The sequence below is a fragment of the Cherax quadricarinatus genome, chromosome 44 (genome assembly GCF_038502225.1).
Source record: "Cherax quadricarinatus isolate ZL_2023a chromosome 44, ASM3850222v1, whole genome shotgun sequence".
Taxonomy (NCBI): domain Eukaryota; kingdom Metazoa; phylum Arthropoda; class Malacostraca; order Decapoda; family Parastacidae; genus Cherax; species Cherax quadricarinatus.
The window spans coordinates 6,882,740-6,899,987 of record NC_091335.1 but is presented as its reverse complement, the minus strand read 5'-3'; the positions used below and the strand labels follow the sequence as shown (position 1 = coordinate 6,899,987).

At 42.7% G+C, this 17,248-nt stretch overlaps 1 protein-coding gene across 1 annotated transcript in view; it reads left to right on the top strand.

Annotated features, from left to right (window-relative positions):
* The window catches only part of LOC128697477 (uncharacterized), a 36,851-nt gene that overhangs the window by 5,610 nt on the left and 13,993 nt on the right, over positions 1 to 17,248 (top strand). Inside the window, exons 3-6 of the mRNA XM_053789195.2 lie at positions 7,016 to 7,180; positions 9,127 to 9,303; positions 15,194 to 15,376; positions 16,743 to 16,848. Coding sequence (XP_053645170.2) covers positions 7,016 to 7,180; positions 9,127 to 9,303; positions 15,194 to 15,376; positions 16,743 to 16,848 — 631 coding nt within the window. The remainder of the gene's footprint in view (positions 1 to 7,015; positions 7,181 to 9,126; positions 9,304 to 15,193; positions 15,377 to 16,742; positions 16,849 to 17,248) is intronic.

Below are 17,248 nucleotides of genomic sequence, written 5' to 3'. Positions count from 1 at the left end.
CCCCCCAATCCCCCCTTCCCTATCCCATCCTCCCCATCCTCCCCTTTTCCCTTTCCTCCTCCCCCTCCCCACCCCTCCCTTTTGCCCTTCCTCTTTTTGGCCTTTGGGATTTTTCCCACAGGTGCGCTAGTTCCTAGGTAGGGGAAAGGGTACCGGGGTCCATCCCATTCCGTTGAGGTTCTTGGCGGTGGCGTAGTTTGCCGTGGAATCCGGATATCCCGGAGAGTGGCTTTGGGTGTCTTTCGGGCGACGGGTGTATCTCTGGAAGCCACCTTTCAGATTCCGGGGGTGGTGGCCGAAGGAGGTATGCTTTGTGGCGGATATCCAGCCGCCCTCTCTTTTGTCCACTGAGGTAGCTCGGCAGATGTGAGGTTGCTATCCCGGATTGCTGGTTTACTGGCATGATGGGTAGGGTATGACACGGGTTCCATGCTACATCTTCGCTACTTGCAGTGCTGAGGAACTCTTGGGCACGGAGGGAGAATTCTGGCCCTTTCATTCCTCCTAGGAACTATCCCTCCCTGGTCCCCCCTTTTTTTTATTCTTTTTTATTTTTATTTTCTTTTCTTCTTTCTTTTTTTTTCTTAAAAACAAAAAGAAAGAAGTAACCTAACCATGGCAGCCCTAGTCCATGAACCTGCTACCCCCGGGCCCCTTCTTGATACCGCACCCCGTTCTGACCCCGTCTCGTCTTTGGACCACTCTTCGGACACTCCTCATGCCTCTGTACCTCTTGCCGGTGCTGTTTCCTCACCCGCTTCAGGTACTGAGGTCTCGACTGACTCCTTTGATTTATCTGACCTCCGCTCTCCTTTGACTATGCTTCCGGCCTCTCCCTCTACGGTGCGGCAATTTTCGAATCGCCGGCCCGTTCCACATCGGACCAACTCTGGTCCCACGCCTAAACGCCAACGACAATTACCTGCTGATGATACTTCTCCACCTTCTCGTTCTTCTCAGAAAAGATAGACACGTCCTGCACTCCCTCTCCACGCTCAGTTTCGGACTGCACAATGGACTAAATTCTTCACTTTATGACTGACTTCCTCTACCGCCTATCTTTCCGACCACAGTATTGGCAAGGCACTCCTACGCCATGTTGGTAAAGATATTTCTTTTCATGCTCTTAAGAGTGGTACGCGCATCATCACTGTACAGAATGCTACCCAAGCTCATGATCTTTCTCTTCTTTCCCATATAGATACTGTTCCTGTCACTATTGAAAAACATCATTCCCTCAATTCTTGTAGTGGTACCGTCATTCTGCTCCATACCATAGTTCAGCAAAATTTCCAGACATGTGGCAATGACATTCTTGAACAGCTGGAACTCCAAGATCTCCCAATCCTCAAGGTAGACACTTATGTTCTTCCTGCCCACGGGCGGAGACGATACCCTAGCAATGTGGCTCGTTTAACTTTTGACAGCCATGAACTCCCATCCTCAGTTTATGTAGCAGGACATCGGTTACAAGTTCGAAAGGTGATCCCTACACCGCAACAGTGTAGAAATTGCTGTCGATTTGGCCATCCAGCGAAATATTGCAGATCCATAGCCGAATGCCCAGTCTGTAGTGCCGATGACCATTCTAATACGTCTTGCAATCGACCTCCCTCTTGCCTTAATTGTCATGAGGCTCACCCTTCGTACTCTCGCCGTTGCCAAGTCTACTTAAATGAGCAGGAAATCCGTTACCTCAAAGAGGCAGAAGGTCTCCCTTATGCCATGGCAGTTTCTCATCTCTGCCTCCAAGGGAGACTACCTCGTGTTTCTTATTCCCGTGTTTCAAAACGTCCCCCCACTTCTGGGGTCCCATCTGCAGCCTCCTCTGTGGTTACCTCTCCCATAGTCACTCCTGTATCTAATTCTTTTGCTGTCCTAGGCTCAGACATCCCTACTTCAACGCCTCAGTCTGTTCTCACTTCTTTGTGTTCTCCCTCACAAGCCTCAGTATCGACGAGACCTCGTACGACCCCTCCTCCCAATCGTCTCTCTACTTCTCAGAAGTCAAAAAAAGGTCCTTTAACCCCTCCTTCCCTTCTTCCACCTCCTCATTTTACCTTTCCTGTCTCTGTACTGGGTTCTTCCCCTCTCACTGGCTCTGTTACAAGTGTAGAGGTTCACCCTCCTCCTCGTACTATACCTACCTCCCCTGTTCCCTCCCAAGTTTCTTCCTCTTCTGCCACCTCCCAGGTTTCTGCCTCTTCTGTCCCCTTCTACGCTTCTTCTCCAGTTCCCTCCACCCTCTCGCCCCCCGCTACCTTGGTACAGTCCATTACAGTTCCAATCTTTACTCATCCTCCCCCTACCATCTCCAATATTGTCTCCCATATGACGTCTCTGAATTCCGAAACACTTGAAGCAATCTCTGAATATATTGCAAAGACCAAACCCTCAATGGACACTGATCCACCCTCTGTTCCTTCTCTCTCCTCTCCTCCGTCTGTGCAACTCCTTTCTTCACAGCGCACTGTTCCTTCACTGCTTGAACGTTTTCCGCTGCCTCCGCATGTGGACTTTTCTAACCCCTCTAGTCCGTAGGAACCCTTACCTGCGGATTTCAAGTATCTTTATCATTGCCAATCATGGCCTATTTACAGTGGAATATACGCGGCCTCAGGGGTAATCGGGGTGAGCTTCAGATGTTACTCTCCCAGTTTTTCCCTGTTGGTGTTTGCTTACAGGAACCAAAATTACACTCTGCCATTATCTCTCCCATCTCAGGCTATAATTTATTGTATTCTTCAGATCCTTTTCCTGATGGGACCTTTAATGAAAGTGCCCTTCTTCTATGCACTGATATTCCGGACCATCAGCTATTTGTTTGTACTTCGCTGCATTACACAGCAGGCTGTATCCACTTGCATAGGTGGTATACGCTCTGTTCTTTAGATCTCTTTCCTTCTCGGGCACTATCTATTCCGGATATTGCCTTTCTTGTTTCGTCATTACCACCACCGATTCTGTTACTTGGCGATTTTAATGCCCATCATTTCCTCTGGGGGGGATCTCACTGTGATTCCCGTGGCATTCAGTTAGAGGCTTTTCTTGCCACCCATCCCCTCCATGTTTTAAATACAGGTACTCACACCCATTTTGATCCTCGGACTCACACCCTCTCTTGCATCGATCTCTCAGTCTGCTCTTCCTCCGCCGCATTAAACTTCACCTGGTCTGTTCTCCCGGATTTACATGACAGCGATCATTTCGCAATCATTCTTACTTCCCCTTCATAGTCACCACCTCTTCATATCCCACGCTGGCAATTTGATCAGGCAAATTGGAACCTTTACTCACAACTAACTGTTTTTAGTGAGGTTCCTTCTTCGTCCTCCATTGATGAGCTTTTACACCTCTTCTCGTCCTCCGTTTTAACCGCAGCTTCTCATTCTATACCCCAAACTTCGGGCAGGCATTCTCAGAAGTGCGTGCCTTGGTGGTCTCCTGCTTGTGCTCGTGCAGTACATTTGAAACACGCTGCATGGGGCAGGTACCGGTACAGTAGAACCACTGAGAGACTTCCTGATTTTAAGCAGAAGCGTGCGATCGCTTGCCGTGTCATCCGTGATGCTAAACGCACTTGCTGGCGAGATTATGTCTCCACCATCACCTCTGCTTCCTCTATGAGTGCAGTCTGGAAAAAAGTACGAAAACTTGAGTGGTAAATATTCTCCTGACCTGGCTCCTGTTCTGCGGGTTGCCGGTGTTGATATAGCAAACCCACTAGATGTTGCCAATGAAACTGGCAATCATCTGGTCTGTATTTCTCAGGGGCTCCATCTATGCCCCTCGTTTCTTTCCTTGAAGTCTGCCAGAGAGTTAGCACCCTTGGACTATTCTTCTTTCCGAGAAGAACAGTATAATGTGCCTTTTACACTTCAAGAACTAGTGGCAACACCCTCAGCTTGCCGATCATCGACAGCTGGGCCTGACGACATTCATATTCGTATGCTACAACATTTACATCAGTCAGCCCTTGCAGTCCTATTACGCCTTTTCAATCTTATTTGGTCACAAGGAGTTTTTCCACAGGTGTGGAAATCTGCCATTGTTCTCCCTTTCCGCAAACCAGGCACTACGGGACATGAAGCCTCCCACTATCGTCCCATTGCTCTTACCAGTGCAGTTTGCAAAGTGATGGAACGCCTGGTAAATAGACGTTTAGTGTGGTATTTAGAGACACACAACAGTCTCTCCACTCGTCAATATGGATTTCGTAAGGGACGTTCTACCATAGACCCCTTACTAGGCTTGGATACGTATGTTCATAATGCCTTTGCGAATAACCACTCAGTTATTGCCATATTTTTTGATCTTGAGAAGGCATGTGACACAACTTGGAGGTATAATATTTTGGCCCAAGCCCACTCCTTAGGCCTCCAAGGCAATCTACCATCCTTCCTTAAGAACTTTTTAACTGATAGATATTTCCGTGTTCGGGTTAATAATGTGCTCTTCCCGGACTTTATCCAAGCTGAAGGTTTCCCCCAGGGATGTGTTCTGAGCACAACACTTTTTCTCCTTGCTATTAATGATTTGGCCTCTAGTCTTCCATCCAATATTTGGTCATCACTCTATGTTGTTGACTTCGCTATTGCCTATACAGGCGCTGACTGTTACCTCATTACAGTTTCTCTCCAGCATGCGGTCGACCGTGTTTCCAATTGGGCCACCACACATGGGTTTAAATTTTCCAGCATTAAAACCCACCAAATTACTTTTACTAGACGCTCTGTCATCTCCGATCATCCTTTGTACCTCTATGGCTCCCGTATCCCTGAACGTGATACAGTCAAGTTTCTGGGCCTCCTCTTTGACCATAGGTTATCCTGGAAACCTCACATTACCTCTCTGAAGGCAACTTGTCACAGCCGGCTGAACCTTCTTAAAACCCTTGCTCATCTTTCATGAGGAGCTGATCGTCGAACCCTCCTTCGCCTACATTCCACCCTCATTTTATCGAAACTTGATTATGGTGACCAGATCTATTCAGCGGCATCTCCTGCTACTCTCTCTAGCCTTAACCCCATTCATCACCAAGGATTACGTTTATGCCTTGGTGCTTTTCGCTCTTCCCCTGTTGAGAGCATCTATGCAGAAGCGAACGTTCCATCCTTATCCGATCGCCATGATGCCCATTGCCTTCGCTACTATGTACGCTCTCATGATCTCCGCAATCCTTCTATTTATAGAATGGTCACTGATATTAGTAGACATTCTTTATTTGTTCGCCGCCCCTGTTTACTCTGTCCCTTCTCTCTTCGCCTTCATTCGCTCTTGTCTTCTCTTCAGTTACCACCTTTCTATGTTCATGTAGCATCTCACTTTTCCCTACCCCCCTGGGAAGTTCCAGCTGTTCGAGTCTGTTCTTTCTCTCTCCCTTGCTTGAAAGCTCAACTGTCTACGGTCGCTTCCCGCTCTCTTTTTCTTGACCACTTCCACTTTCATTCTCATGCCATTGCTGTGTACACAGATGGCTCTAAGTCTTCTGACGGCGTAGGATTCGCAGCAGTGTTTCCGGACAGCGTCGTACGAGGGCATTTACTATCTTCGGCTAGTATTTTTACTGCTGAATTGTATGCCATCCTTGCAGCACTTATCCGTATTCCATCTATGCCTGTGTCATCATTTGTGGTTGTCTCAGACTCCCTTAGTGCTTTACAGGCTATACAGAAATTTGATACACCTCACCCCTTAGTCCTCCGTATCCAACTTTGGCTATGCCGCATCTTTACCAAGCATAAAGATATTGTTTTTTGTTGGGTCCCTGGTCATGTTGACGTACAGGGCAATGAGCAGGCAGACACTGCTGCACAGTCAGCAGTGCATGACCTACCAGTTTCATATAGAGGTATTCCATTTACGGACTAATTTGCTGCAATATCTTCCCACCTTCACACCCATTGGCAACAACATTGGTCTACTATGCTCGGTAACAAACTTCAATCTATTAAACCGAGTATAGGTTACTGGCCGTCTTCTTATCACCAGTGTCGAGGTTGGGAGACTACTCTCTCCTGTCTTCGCATTGGCCATACTCGTCTTACTCATGGATATCTCATGGAGAGGTGCCCTGCTCCTCTCTGCGAGAATTGCCAGGCTCCATTGTCAGTCAGCCACATTCTGTTGGACTGCCCACTTTATCAACGAGCATGCAGAATTTACCTCCGTCGTCGTCTTCGCTCCACTGCTCTCTCTTTACCTTCCCTTCTCGCTGATGGACCCACCTTTCATTCGGACTCTCTCATTGACTTTTTGACAACAACTGACTTACTTCACAAATTCTGATACCTTCTGCCCTTTCTACCTCAATCTCTTGCTACCCTCTTCCCCCATACTATCCCCTGCCCCGCTGTTTTCTGTAACCTACTGATCATCCCTCCTCCCTTCTGCCGCCCAATACCCTCGCTTCCTTCCCTACCCTGCAGCGCTGTATAGCCCTTGTGGCTTAGCGCTTCTTTTTGATTATAATAATAATAATTTTATGTGATTCTTCCCAGGCACAGCCTGGCTACGAGAGTAGTGTGCCTGTCACAGGATGACACTCGTTATTACAGTCATTCAGTCACTAGATATTTGCCCAGTTATGTTGAAAGTAAAAATGCAATTGGGCTCACTGGTAATGTGAATTAATTACTCTCCATTCAGAAAAAAGTGGAGAAGAAAGTTTAGAAAGGGCCTTGGGAAACAGTGATTCAACGAAAAATGTGGAGCCCAAGAAAGTGAGGCCAACTGTTGGTAATGACTATAATATTTATTTTGCTGAAAATTACGAATGCTAGTTAAGGATGGAGAGCTTTAGGAAGAAGACACTGTCTTTATTCTAAAACTTAGGGTTTCCCTTTGGATATTTATCAAGGCTACCTGCAGTACTTTTTGTGAATTCCTATTCAGTTCACTTGCATAGTCCCAGCCCTGGTCTTGTCTGTGTGGTGACCCAGTGATTATTCATATTTTGTAATATGTAGAAGAATGTCGACTTGTAATGTTGTACTGCACAGTGAATTTCTTATAGGATCAGTTGGAACACCTCCAGAAGCTACACATTGTTGCCGAGTCCATCAACTCTAAGATGACAAGCAAGGAACGTAAGAGAGTGCTGGCAGATCTGTCATGCATGACACCTAACACACGGCTACTGTACATCACACCAGAACAAGCATCAACTAATTTTTTCAAAGTAGGTAGTTGACATGATTCTTCTTGTTACTGATATTTGGTCATATTCTCTTATTTTAAATAGCAAGACTCATAATGAGCATCAGGTTTGTCTCTACAGCTTTGTCAGTGAATGACTGAGATCAGTCGGTGTATTAATTCTGGTAATAGTGATGTATGCACATTACTAGTCATAATGTACCATTATATTGAGATGGGTACATAATTAATTTCAAAGGAGAAAAAAATGATATTGCAACTAGGCTATTGTTAAACTTTTTTTATTATTATTATTATCACACTGGCCGATTCCCACCAAGGCAGGGTGGCCCGAAAAAGAAAAACTTTCACCATCATTCACTCCATCACTGTCTTGCCAGAAGGGTGCTTTACACTACAGTTTTTAAACTGCAACATTAAACTGTTAAACTTATTTTTACATACTTCCCCTAATCCTTAAACCTCTAATAAGCCAATAGAAACCTGCTGTGCGGATGATTACTCACTCCTGTGCTAGACAACACACCTCACCATTTTTCAAAAGACTGAACTTGCTAAATATATGAGACATACGCTCATATTATTGTGCCTACTACATATGCAGAACATTAAATTCCACTCCAAACCCTCCACTTAAACTACTCCTTGATAGTTACAACAGAATGCACAGTCACAATACAAGGCATAAGGCACTCTTCAACATCCCTTGTGTCAGTCTCTCACTGTGCAAAAACGCTATGCACATAAAGGGCCCAAAGATCTGGAACTCGCTACCGGAACTGGTAGATTATCCCCTGACTACTTATAAATTTAGGACTTTGCTAAAAAAAATCGTCTTATCTCTCAATACTAACCAAATCAACTAAAACAACTGCTAATTAGTTATGTTACTTCTAGACTTTTAAACCTCTGCCAGTCCATGAAATATTACTACCTGAACCATTATTTGTAATATTGTTTTTATTATGTGCAACTTCAAGATTATTATTCTTATAAACTTCCACCTTGACTACCTTGCATTAATATTAAGATTAAATATACTTGTAATACATTTAACCGCTACTGTCTTGTCTAGTTTTAAGTAAAGTTACTATGTATTAAGATTAGTCTGCCCGAAATGCCTCGGCATGATAGTGGGTTTCTTTATACTTAGCAAACCAAAACTGTAATTACACATTGTAACCTTTACAAAGAAATAAACCTTTATTTTATTATTTTCTGTTACTGCATGTGTTTGCAAATTTTTACATTTAATCTTCTAATACTGTGCCTACATCTATCATCCATATTGCTACAATGTCTGTTTCTTATTATCATCCTCTATTGCTTGTAGTAGACACAAAATAGTTGTCTTATGCTGGGTTAATAGTCATTAAATATTTTGGGTAATTATTGATTTTTGCCTGTTCAGGAGTTTGTGACCTGATATGTCTATCATGCAGTCACTCTCTTTTGGATTATGATGTTTATATAAGTGTTTCATACTTATTGACAACTTCGTTAGTTCTCATTAATGACCAACAGGCTATTTTTCTGTCCTTGCACCATTGGTGTTGATGGGAGACTGGTCAGACCAACCAGGCTGTGATGAATATGTGGGTCAGCAGGCCACCAGCAGCAACAGCCTGGTTGACAAGGAAAGCACCAGGTGAGCCTACCCTATGGCTAGGCTCTGGGAGTAGAAAATCTCTCAGAAATCATCAAAGGTATATACAGTCATAAAATACCAGATTCATCCATGGTCATCTCATGGATGGGTGTTCCCTGATAAAAAAGGCCAGGTTATCAGAATCATGCAGCACATCTAATACTGTTGTGTCCTGCATATCTAAATGGCCAGTGTCTTATTTTTCAACATTTTGTTTAAGTCAGTATTTTATGTGAATCCAAATAGTATACAACTTTAACATTACCTTCCTTATAAAATGTAAAGTGCACTGTAATCAAGTAGTGCAATTATTTTTCCAGGGACTCCTTGATCGCCTGTACAAGTATAAAAAACTCTCATACTTTGTGGTGGATGAGGCCCATTGTGTAAGTCAGTGGGGCCACGATTTCCGACCTGATTTTCTGCGTCTGGGGTGCTTGAGGAGCCAGATTCCATCAATTCCCTGGGTAGCCTTAACTGCTACTGCCACAGCTAGGGTAAGTCTTGAGTGAGAGGCAGCATAACCTCAGCAGTCTTGTGATTCAGAGTGTGTATTCGTGCATGTATGCACACATATTCTAGGTAGTAGGTTGGTAGACAGCAACCGCCCAGGGAGGTACTACCGTCCTGCCAAGTGAGTGTAAAATGTAAGCCTGTAATTGTTTTACATGATGGTAGGATTGCTGGTGTCCATTTTTCTGTCTCATACACATGCAAGGTTTCAGGTATGTCTTGCTACTTCTACTCACACTTAGGTCACACTACACATACATTTTTTATTTATTTATTTATTTTTTTCCAACAAGTCGGCTGTCTCCCACCGAGGCGGGGTGGCCCAAAAGGAAAAACGAAAGTTTCTCCTTTTACATTTAGTAATAGTATATACAGGAGAAGGGGTTACTAGCCCCTTGCTCCCGGCATTTTAGTCGCCTCTTACGACACGCATGGCTTACAGAGGAAGAATTCTGTTCCACTTCTCCATATATATATACAGTGGACCCCCGCATAACGATTTTAATCCGTGCAAGAGGAGTAATTGTTATGCGAAATAATCGGTATGTGAATGAATTTTCCCCATAAGAAATAATGGAAATAAAATTAATCCGTGCAAGACACCCAAAAGTATGAAAAAAATTTTTTTTTACCACATGAAATGTTAATTTTAATACACACAAACTGAAAAAGGCATGCACACTTACATGACACTTACTTTTATTGAAGATCTGGTGATGATTGATGGGATGGGAGGAGGGGAGAGAGAGTGTTAGTGTTTAGAAGGGGAATCCCCTTCCATTAAGACTTGAGGTGGCAAGTCCTTTTCTGGGGTTACTTCCCTTCTTCTTTTAATGCCACTAGGACCAGCTTCAGAGTCACTGGACTTCTTTCGCACAACATATCTGTCCATAGTGGCCTGTACCTCTCGTTCCTTTATGACTTCCCTAAAGTGTTTCACAACATTGTCAGTGTAATAATCACCAGCAGGGCTTGCAATAGCTGTGTGAGGGTGATTTTCATCCATGAAGGTTTGCACTTCAAGCCACTTTGCACAGATTTCCTTTATCTTTGTAGTAGGCAACTTCTTCAATTTCTCTCTCCCCTCCTCTGAACCAGTTTCCTCAGGTCTGGCCTCTTGCTGTTGAAGTTGATCTATCAGCTCATCAGTGGTTAGTTCTTCATTGTCCTCCTCCACCAACTCTTCCACATCCTCCCCACTAACCTCCAACCCCAAGGACTTTCCCAATGCCACAATGGATTCCTCAACTGGAATAATCCTCTCAGGGTTAGCCTCAAACCCTTCAAAATCCCTTTTGTCTACACATTCTGGCCACAGTTTCTTCCAAGCAGAGTTCAAGGTCTTCTTAGTCACTCCCTCCCAAGCCTTACCTATAAGGTTTACACAATTGAGGATATTAAAGTGCTCTCTCCAAAACTCTCTTAGAGTCAGTTGAGTTTCTGAGGTCACTACAAAGCACCTTTCAAACAGAGCTTTTGTGTACAGTTTTTTGAAGTTTGCAGTAACCTGCTGGTCCATGGGCTGCAGGAGAGGAGTGGTATTAGGAGGCAAAAACTTCACCTTAATGAAGCTCATGTCCCCATAAAGTCGCTCTGCCACGTCTGTAGGATGACCAGGGGCATTGTCTAACACCAGGAGGCACTTAAGGTCTAATTTCTTTTCAGTTAGGTAATCTTTCACATTGGGGGCAAATGCATGGTGTAACCAGTTATAGAAAAAGTCCCTAGTGACCCATGCCTTACTGTTTGCCCTCCACAGCACACACAAATTATCCTTGAGGACATTCTTTTGCCTGAACGCTCTGGGAGTTTCAGAGTGATACACTAATAAAGGCTTAACTTTGCAATCACCACTAGCATTGGCACACATCAACAAAGTAAGCCTTTCATAGGCTTATGTCCTGGGAGTGCCTTTTCCTCCTGAGTAATGTAGGTCCTGCTTGGCATTTTCTTCCAGAACAGGCCTGTTTCATCACAATTAAACACTTGTTCAGGTTTCAGTCCTTCACTGTCTGTGTACTCCTTGAATTCCTGCACATATTTTTCAGCCGCTTTGTGGTCCGAACTGGCAGCCTCACCATGCCTTATCACACTATGGATGCCACTACGCTTCTTAAATCTCTCAAACCAACCTTTGCTGGCCTTAAATTCACTCACATCATCACTAGTTGCAGGCATTTTTTTAATTAAATCCTCATGCAACTTCCTAGCCTTTTCACATATGATCGCTTGAGAGACGCTATCTCCTGCTAGCTGTTTTTCATTTATCCACACCAATAAGAGTCTCTCAACATCTTCCATCACTTGCGATCTTTGTTTCGAAAACACAGTTAAACCTTTGGCAAGAACAGCTTCCTTGATTGTCTTTCTGGTGCCCACAATAGTAGCGATGGTTGATTGGGGTTTCTTGTACAACTTGACTAGGTCGGCGATACGCACCCCACTTTCATACTTATCAATGATCTCTTTCTTCATTTCTATTGGAATTCTCACCCTTATTGGTGTACAGTTGGCACTAGAAGCTTTCTTGGGGCCCATGGTCACTTATTTTCCAGAAACAGCACCGAAAACACTGTAATAATACGAAATATTCCGAGTGTATGCTTGGATGTTACCGCGGAGGCTGGCTGGTAAACAATGGCACGGGCGGCACATGTGAGGCTGGCTGAGGGCGCACATTGGACGGGTCTCGGACGAAAATCGGTGAGCGAGTTTTTAATCGGTATGCGCGGCAAAAATTTTGCGATTAAAGCAAGCGGTATGCGGATTAATCGCTATGTGATGCCATCGTTATGCGGGGGTCCACTGTGTATATATATATATATATATATATATATATATATATATATATATATATATATATAAATATATATATATATATATATATATATTTTTTTTTTATTATTATTATCACACTGGCCGATTCCCACCAAGGCAGGGTGGCCCGAAAAAGAAAAACTTTCACCATCATTCACTCCATCACTGTCTTGCCAGAAGGGTGCTTTACACTACAGTTTTTAAACTGCAACATTAACACCCCTCCTTCAGAGTGCAGGCACTGTACTTCCCATCTCCAGGACTCAAGTCCGGCCTGCCGGTTTCCCTGAATCCCTTCATAAATGTTACTTTGCTCACACTCCAACAGCACGTCAAGTATTAAAAACCATTTGTCTCCATTCACTCCTATCAAACACGCTCACGCATGCCTGCTGGAAGTCCAAGCCCCTCGCACACAAAACCTCCTTTACCCCCTCCCTCCAACCCTTCCTAGGCCGACCCCTACCCCGCCTTCCTTCCACTACAGACTGATACACTCTTGAAGTCACTCTGTTTCGCTCCATTCTCTCTACGTGTCCGAACCACCTCAACAACCCTTCCTCAGCCCTCTGGACAACAGTTTTGGTAATCCCGCACCTCCTCCTAACTTCCAAACTACGAATTCTCTGCATTATATTCACACCACACATTGCCCTCAGACATGACATCTCCACTGCCTCCAGCCTTCTCCTCGCTGCAACATTCATCACCCATGCTTCACACCCATATAAGAGCGTTGGTAAAACTATACTCTCATACATTCCCCTCTTTGCCTCCAAGGACAAAGTTCTTTGTCTCCACAGACTCCTAAGTGCACCACTCACTCTTTTTCCCTCATCAATTCTATGATTCACCTCATCTTTCATAGACCCATCCGCTGACACGTCCACTCCCAAATATCTGAATACATTCACCTCCTCCATACTCTCTCCCTCCAATCTGATATTCAATCTTTCATCACCTAATCTTTTTGTTATCCTCATAACCTTACTCTTTCCTGTATTCACCTTTAATTTTCTTCTTTTGCACACCCTACCAAATTCATCCACCAATCTCTGCAGCTTCTCTTCAGAATCTCCCAAGAGCACAGTGTCATCAGCAAAGAGCAGCTGTGACAACTCCCACTTTGTGTGTGATTCTTTATCTTTTAACTCCACGCCTCTTGCCAAGACCCTCGCATTTACTTCTCTTACAACCCCATCTATAAATATATTAAACAACCACGGTGACATCACACATCCTTGTCTAAGGCCTACTTTTACTGGGAAAAAATTTCCCTCTTTCCTACATACTCTAACTTGAGCCTCACTATCCTCGTAAAAACTCTTCACTGCTTTCAGTAACCTACCTCCTACACCATACACTTGCAACATCTGCCACATTGCCCCCCTATCCACCCTGTCATACGCCTTTTCCAAATCCATAAATGCCACAAAGACCTCTTTAGCCTTATCTAAATACTGTTCACTTATATGTTTCACTGTAAACACCTGGTCCACACACCCCCTACCTTTCCTAAAGCCTCCTTGTTCATCTGCTATCCTATTCTCCGTCTTACTCTTAATTCTTTCAATTATAACTCTACCATACACTTTACCAGGTACACTCAACAGACTTATCCCCCTATAATTTTTGCACTCTCTTTTATCCCCTTTGCCTTTATACAAAGGAACTATGCATGCTCTCTGCCAATCCCTAGGTACCTTACCCTCTTCCATACATTTATTAAATAATTGCACCAACCACTCCAAAACTATATCCCCACCTGCTTTTAACATTTCTATCTTTATCCCATCAATCCCGGCTGCCTTACCCCCTTTCATTTTACCTACTGCCTCACGAACTTCCCCCACACTCACAACTGGCTCTTCCTCACTCCTACAAGATGTTATTCTTCCTTGCCCTATACACGAAATCACAGCTTCCCTATCTTCATCAACATTTAACAATTCCTCAAAATATTCCCTCCATCTTCCCAATACCTCTAACTCTCCATTTAATAACTCTCCTCTCCTATTTTTAACTGACAAATCCATTTGTTCTCTAGGCTTTCTTAACTTGTTAATCTCACTCCAAAACTTTTTCTTATTTTCAACAAAATTTGTTGATAACATCTCACCCACTCTCTCATTTGCTCTCTTTTTACATTGCTTCACCACTCTCTTAACCTCTCTCTTTTTCTCCATATACTCTTCCCTCCTTGCATCACTTCTACTTTGTAAAAACTTCTCATATGCTAACTTTTTCTCCCTTACTACTCTCTTTACATCATCATTCCACCAATCGCTCCTCTTCCCTCCTGCACCCACTTTCCTGTAACCACAAACTTCTGCTGAACACTCTAACACTACATTTATATATATATATATATATCTATATATATATATATATATATATATATATATATATATATATATATATATATATGATATATATTATATATACTATATATATATATATATATATATATATATATATATATATATATATATATATATATATACATACATATATATATATATACATACATACATATACCCCTCTGGGTTTTCTCCTGTTTTCTTTCTAGTTCTTGTTCTTGTTTATTTCCTCTTACCTCCATGGGGAAGTGGAACAGAATTCTTCCTCCGTAAGCCATGCGTGTTGTAAGAGGCGACTAAAATGCTGGGAGCAAGGGGCTAGTAACCCCTTCTCCTGTATATACTATTACTAAATGTAAAAGGAGAAACTTTCGTTTTTCCTTTTGGGCCACCCCGCCTCGGTGGGATACGGCCGGTGTGTTGAAAGAAAGAAGAAGATGCACACATGTACGTATATTCACGCATATATAGGTACATATAGTACATATACATGAAATTATGCATTAATACATACATACATATACATGCAATCATACTTATTGCTTTTCTTAAGAACCTGATAAAAATCCCAGAGAAATGGAACAAAATAAATTAGAGAGTTAATTTTTTTTTTACCTCTGCTTTTGTTTTGAAATATTCACTTTTGATAACTGTCACATTCTTTTAACACAGTGACTCTTATTTATGAAATCTTCAGGTTGTTGATGATATATATCTTCAGTTGAAACTCAAGAAACCAGTTGCAAAGTTCAAGTCATCTTGTTTCCGATCAAACTTGTTTTACGATGTGCAGTTTAAGGATGCCCTGGACGACCCGTTTGAAGAGTTGAAAGATTTTGTTAATAAATCCCTAGGAAGTGATTGGGACAAAAATAGAACAGTAAGTGTTATTAATTGGTAAGTTATAGCTTCTTGGTCAAGTAAAAGAGGAATAGGAAATTTTTTGTGAAGGAGGAAAGGCTAGGATTCAAAGCCCTTCAAGGAAAAGTGCCTTAATGTTGAAAGGGCTCTTGATCCAGGGAAATAGTTACCCTTCTGTTCTTTGAATAAAACCTGGTTACCTCCCATTCTATAGGTGCTGTATTGTTTCTGTAGGGATGGAGGGAAAGAGGGGTAGGAATTGTCCTAGGAAAAGTTGGGGGGTATAAAGGCGGTTTTGAGTGCTAGGGGCTTGGACATCCAACAGGATTGTGAGAGTGTTAGATAGGAGTGTGGAGGCAAGTGGTTTTTTAATTGACTTGCTGTTGGAGTGTGAGCAAGGTAGCATTCAGGGAACCTGGATCTGAGTCCTGGAGGTTGGAAGTACAGTGTCTGCACTCTTGAGGTGGAGTGGGAATGGTGTGGTTTGGAAGGTAATAAGAATAGTGAGGTCAGTTTCCTTCTGACAAGACAATGATTGAATAAATGAGAGTGGAAGTGTTTTCTTCTTTGTCGGGTCACTTTATCTTGGTGGGAGACGGCTAGAGTGTTAAAAATCAAGATTGAAGGTTGCAAAAAAAATTAAATAATGAAATTAACAAGAAAGGTAAACCAGGATATGAAGGTTTTTTTTTAGCTAGAATCACAAAATTTGAGAGAATTGCATAAAACAGCATTGTGGATGTTTGTACTCAAATAACTACCTTTCACAGATCTCTAGCTTATTACAGTTTCAAGGCAGGAAGTACTGCAGATAAAAGATATTAAAGAGTTACAATGTATGAGCAATATTCTGTCGGGAACATGTTCTCTGTATATCAGAGTTTGCAGGTTCACTTGATATATACACAGATAACCCGCACATAAAAGAGAGAAGCTTATGATGACGTTTCGATCCGACTTGGACCATTTACAAAGTCACACTGTGACTTTGTAAATGGTCCCTGAATCCCTTCACAAAATGTCACCTTGCTTGTACTCCAACAGCATGTCAAGTCCTTAAATGGTCCAAGTCGGACCGAAACGTCGTCGTAAGTTTCTCTCTTTTATGTGCGGGTTATTTGTGTATCTTTCCAGTCACGGTATTGTGCCTTTTTTTTGTTATTCACTTGATATGCATTGTCTTTTATACTTGATTACATATTCAGAATGCTGTACAAGTGACTAGGAAGTTAGTAATGCATTTATTTTCTCAGTGTATTTTTTTTTTTTTGTAGAGCTTCTGTACTTATTGAGGATAATGGAGTATTGTAACTATATTTTTTATAATTTAATATTACCAGAAAGCACTGGAGCTATTTACAGTTTGAAAACAAGTCTTTCAACAGGAAAACTCTGGGTGTGGAATTATTTACTGCCGCACAAGAGATGCAACAACAGAACTGGCCAACCAGCTGTCCAAGAAAGGTATTCCTACCAAGGCTTACCATGCAGGTAATTTTTGTCTACTTTGCCCATTTCCCATCTCCAGGACTCCAGTACAGTGCCTGCACTCTGAAGGAGGGGTGTTAATGTTGCAGTTTAAAAACTGTAGTGTAAAGCATCCTTCTGGCAAGACAGTGATGGAGTGAATGATGGTGAAAGTTTTTCTTTTTCGGGCCACCCTGCCTTGGTGGGAATCGGCCAGTGTGATAATAATAATAATTTACCCATTACATACAAGGTACTAATAGGTGCGATGACAAGACTGCTGTAATTTGAGCTTTGTATACTCTGGTAAATTTAATTCCAGAAAAAACTGGTTAGCTGGACTTGAGCCCTGGAGTTGGGAGGGTCAGTGCCTGCACTTTGAAGTATGGGTGGGGATAATTGCAATTTGGAGGGGTATCTGAGC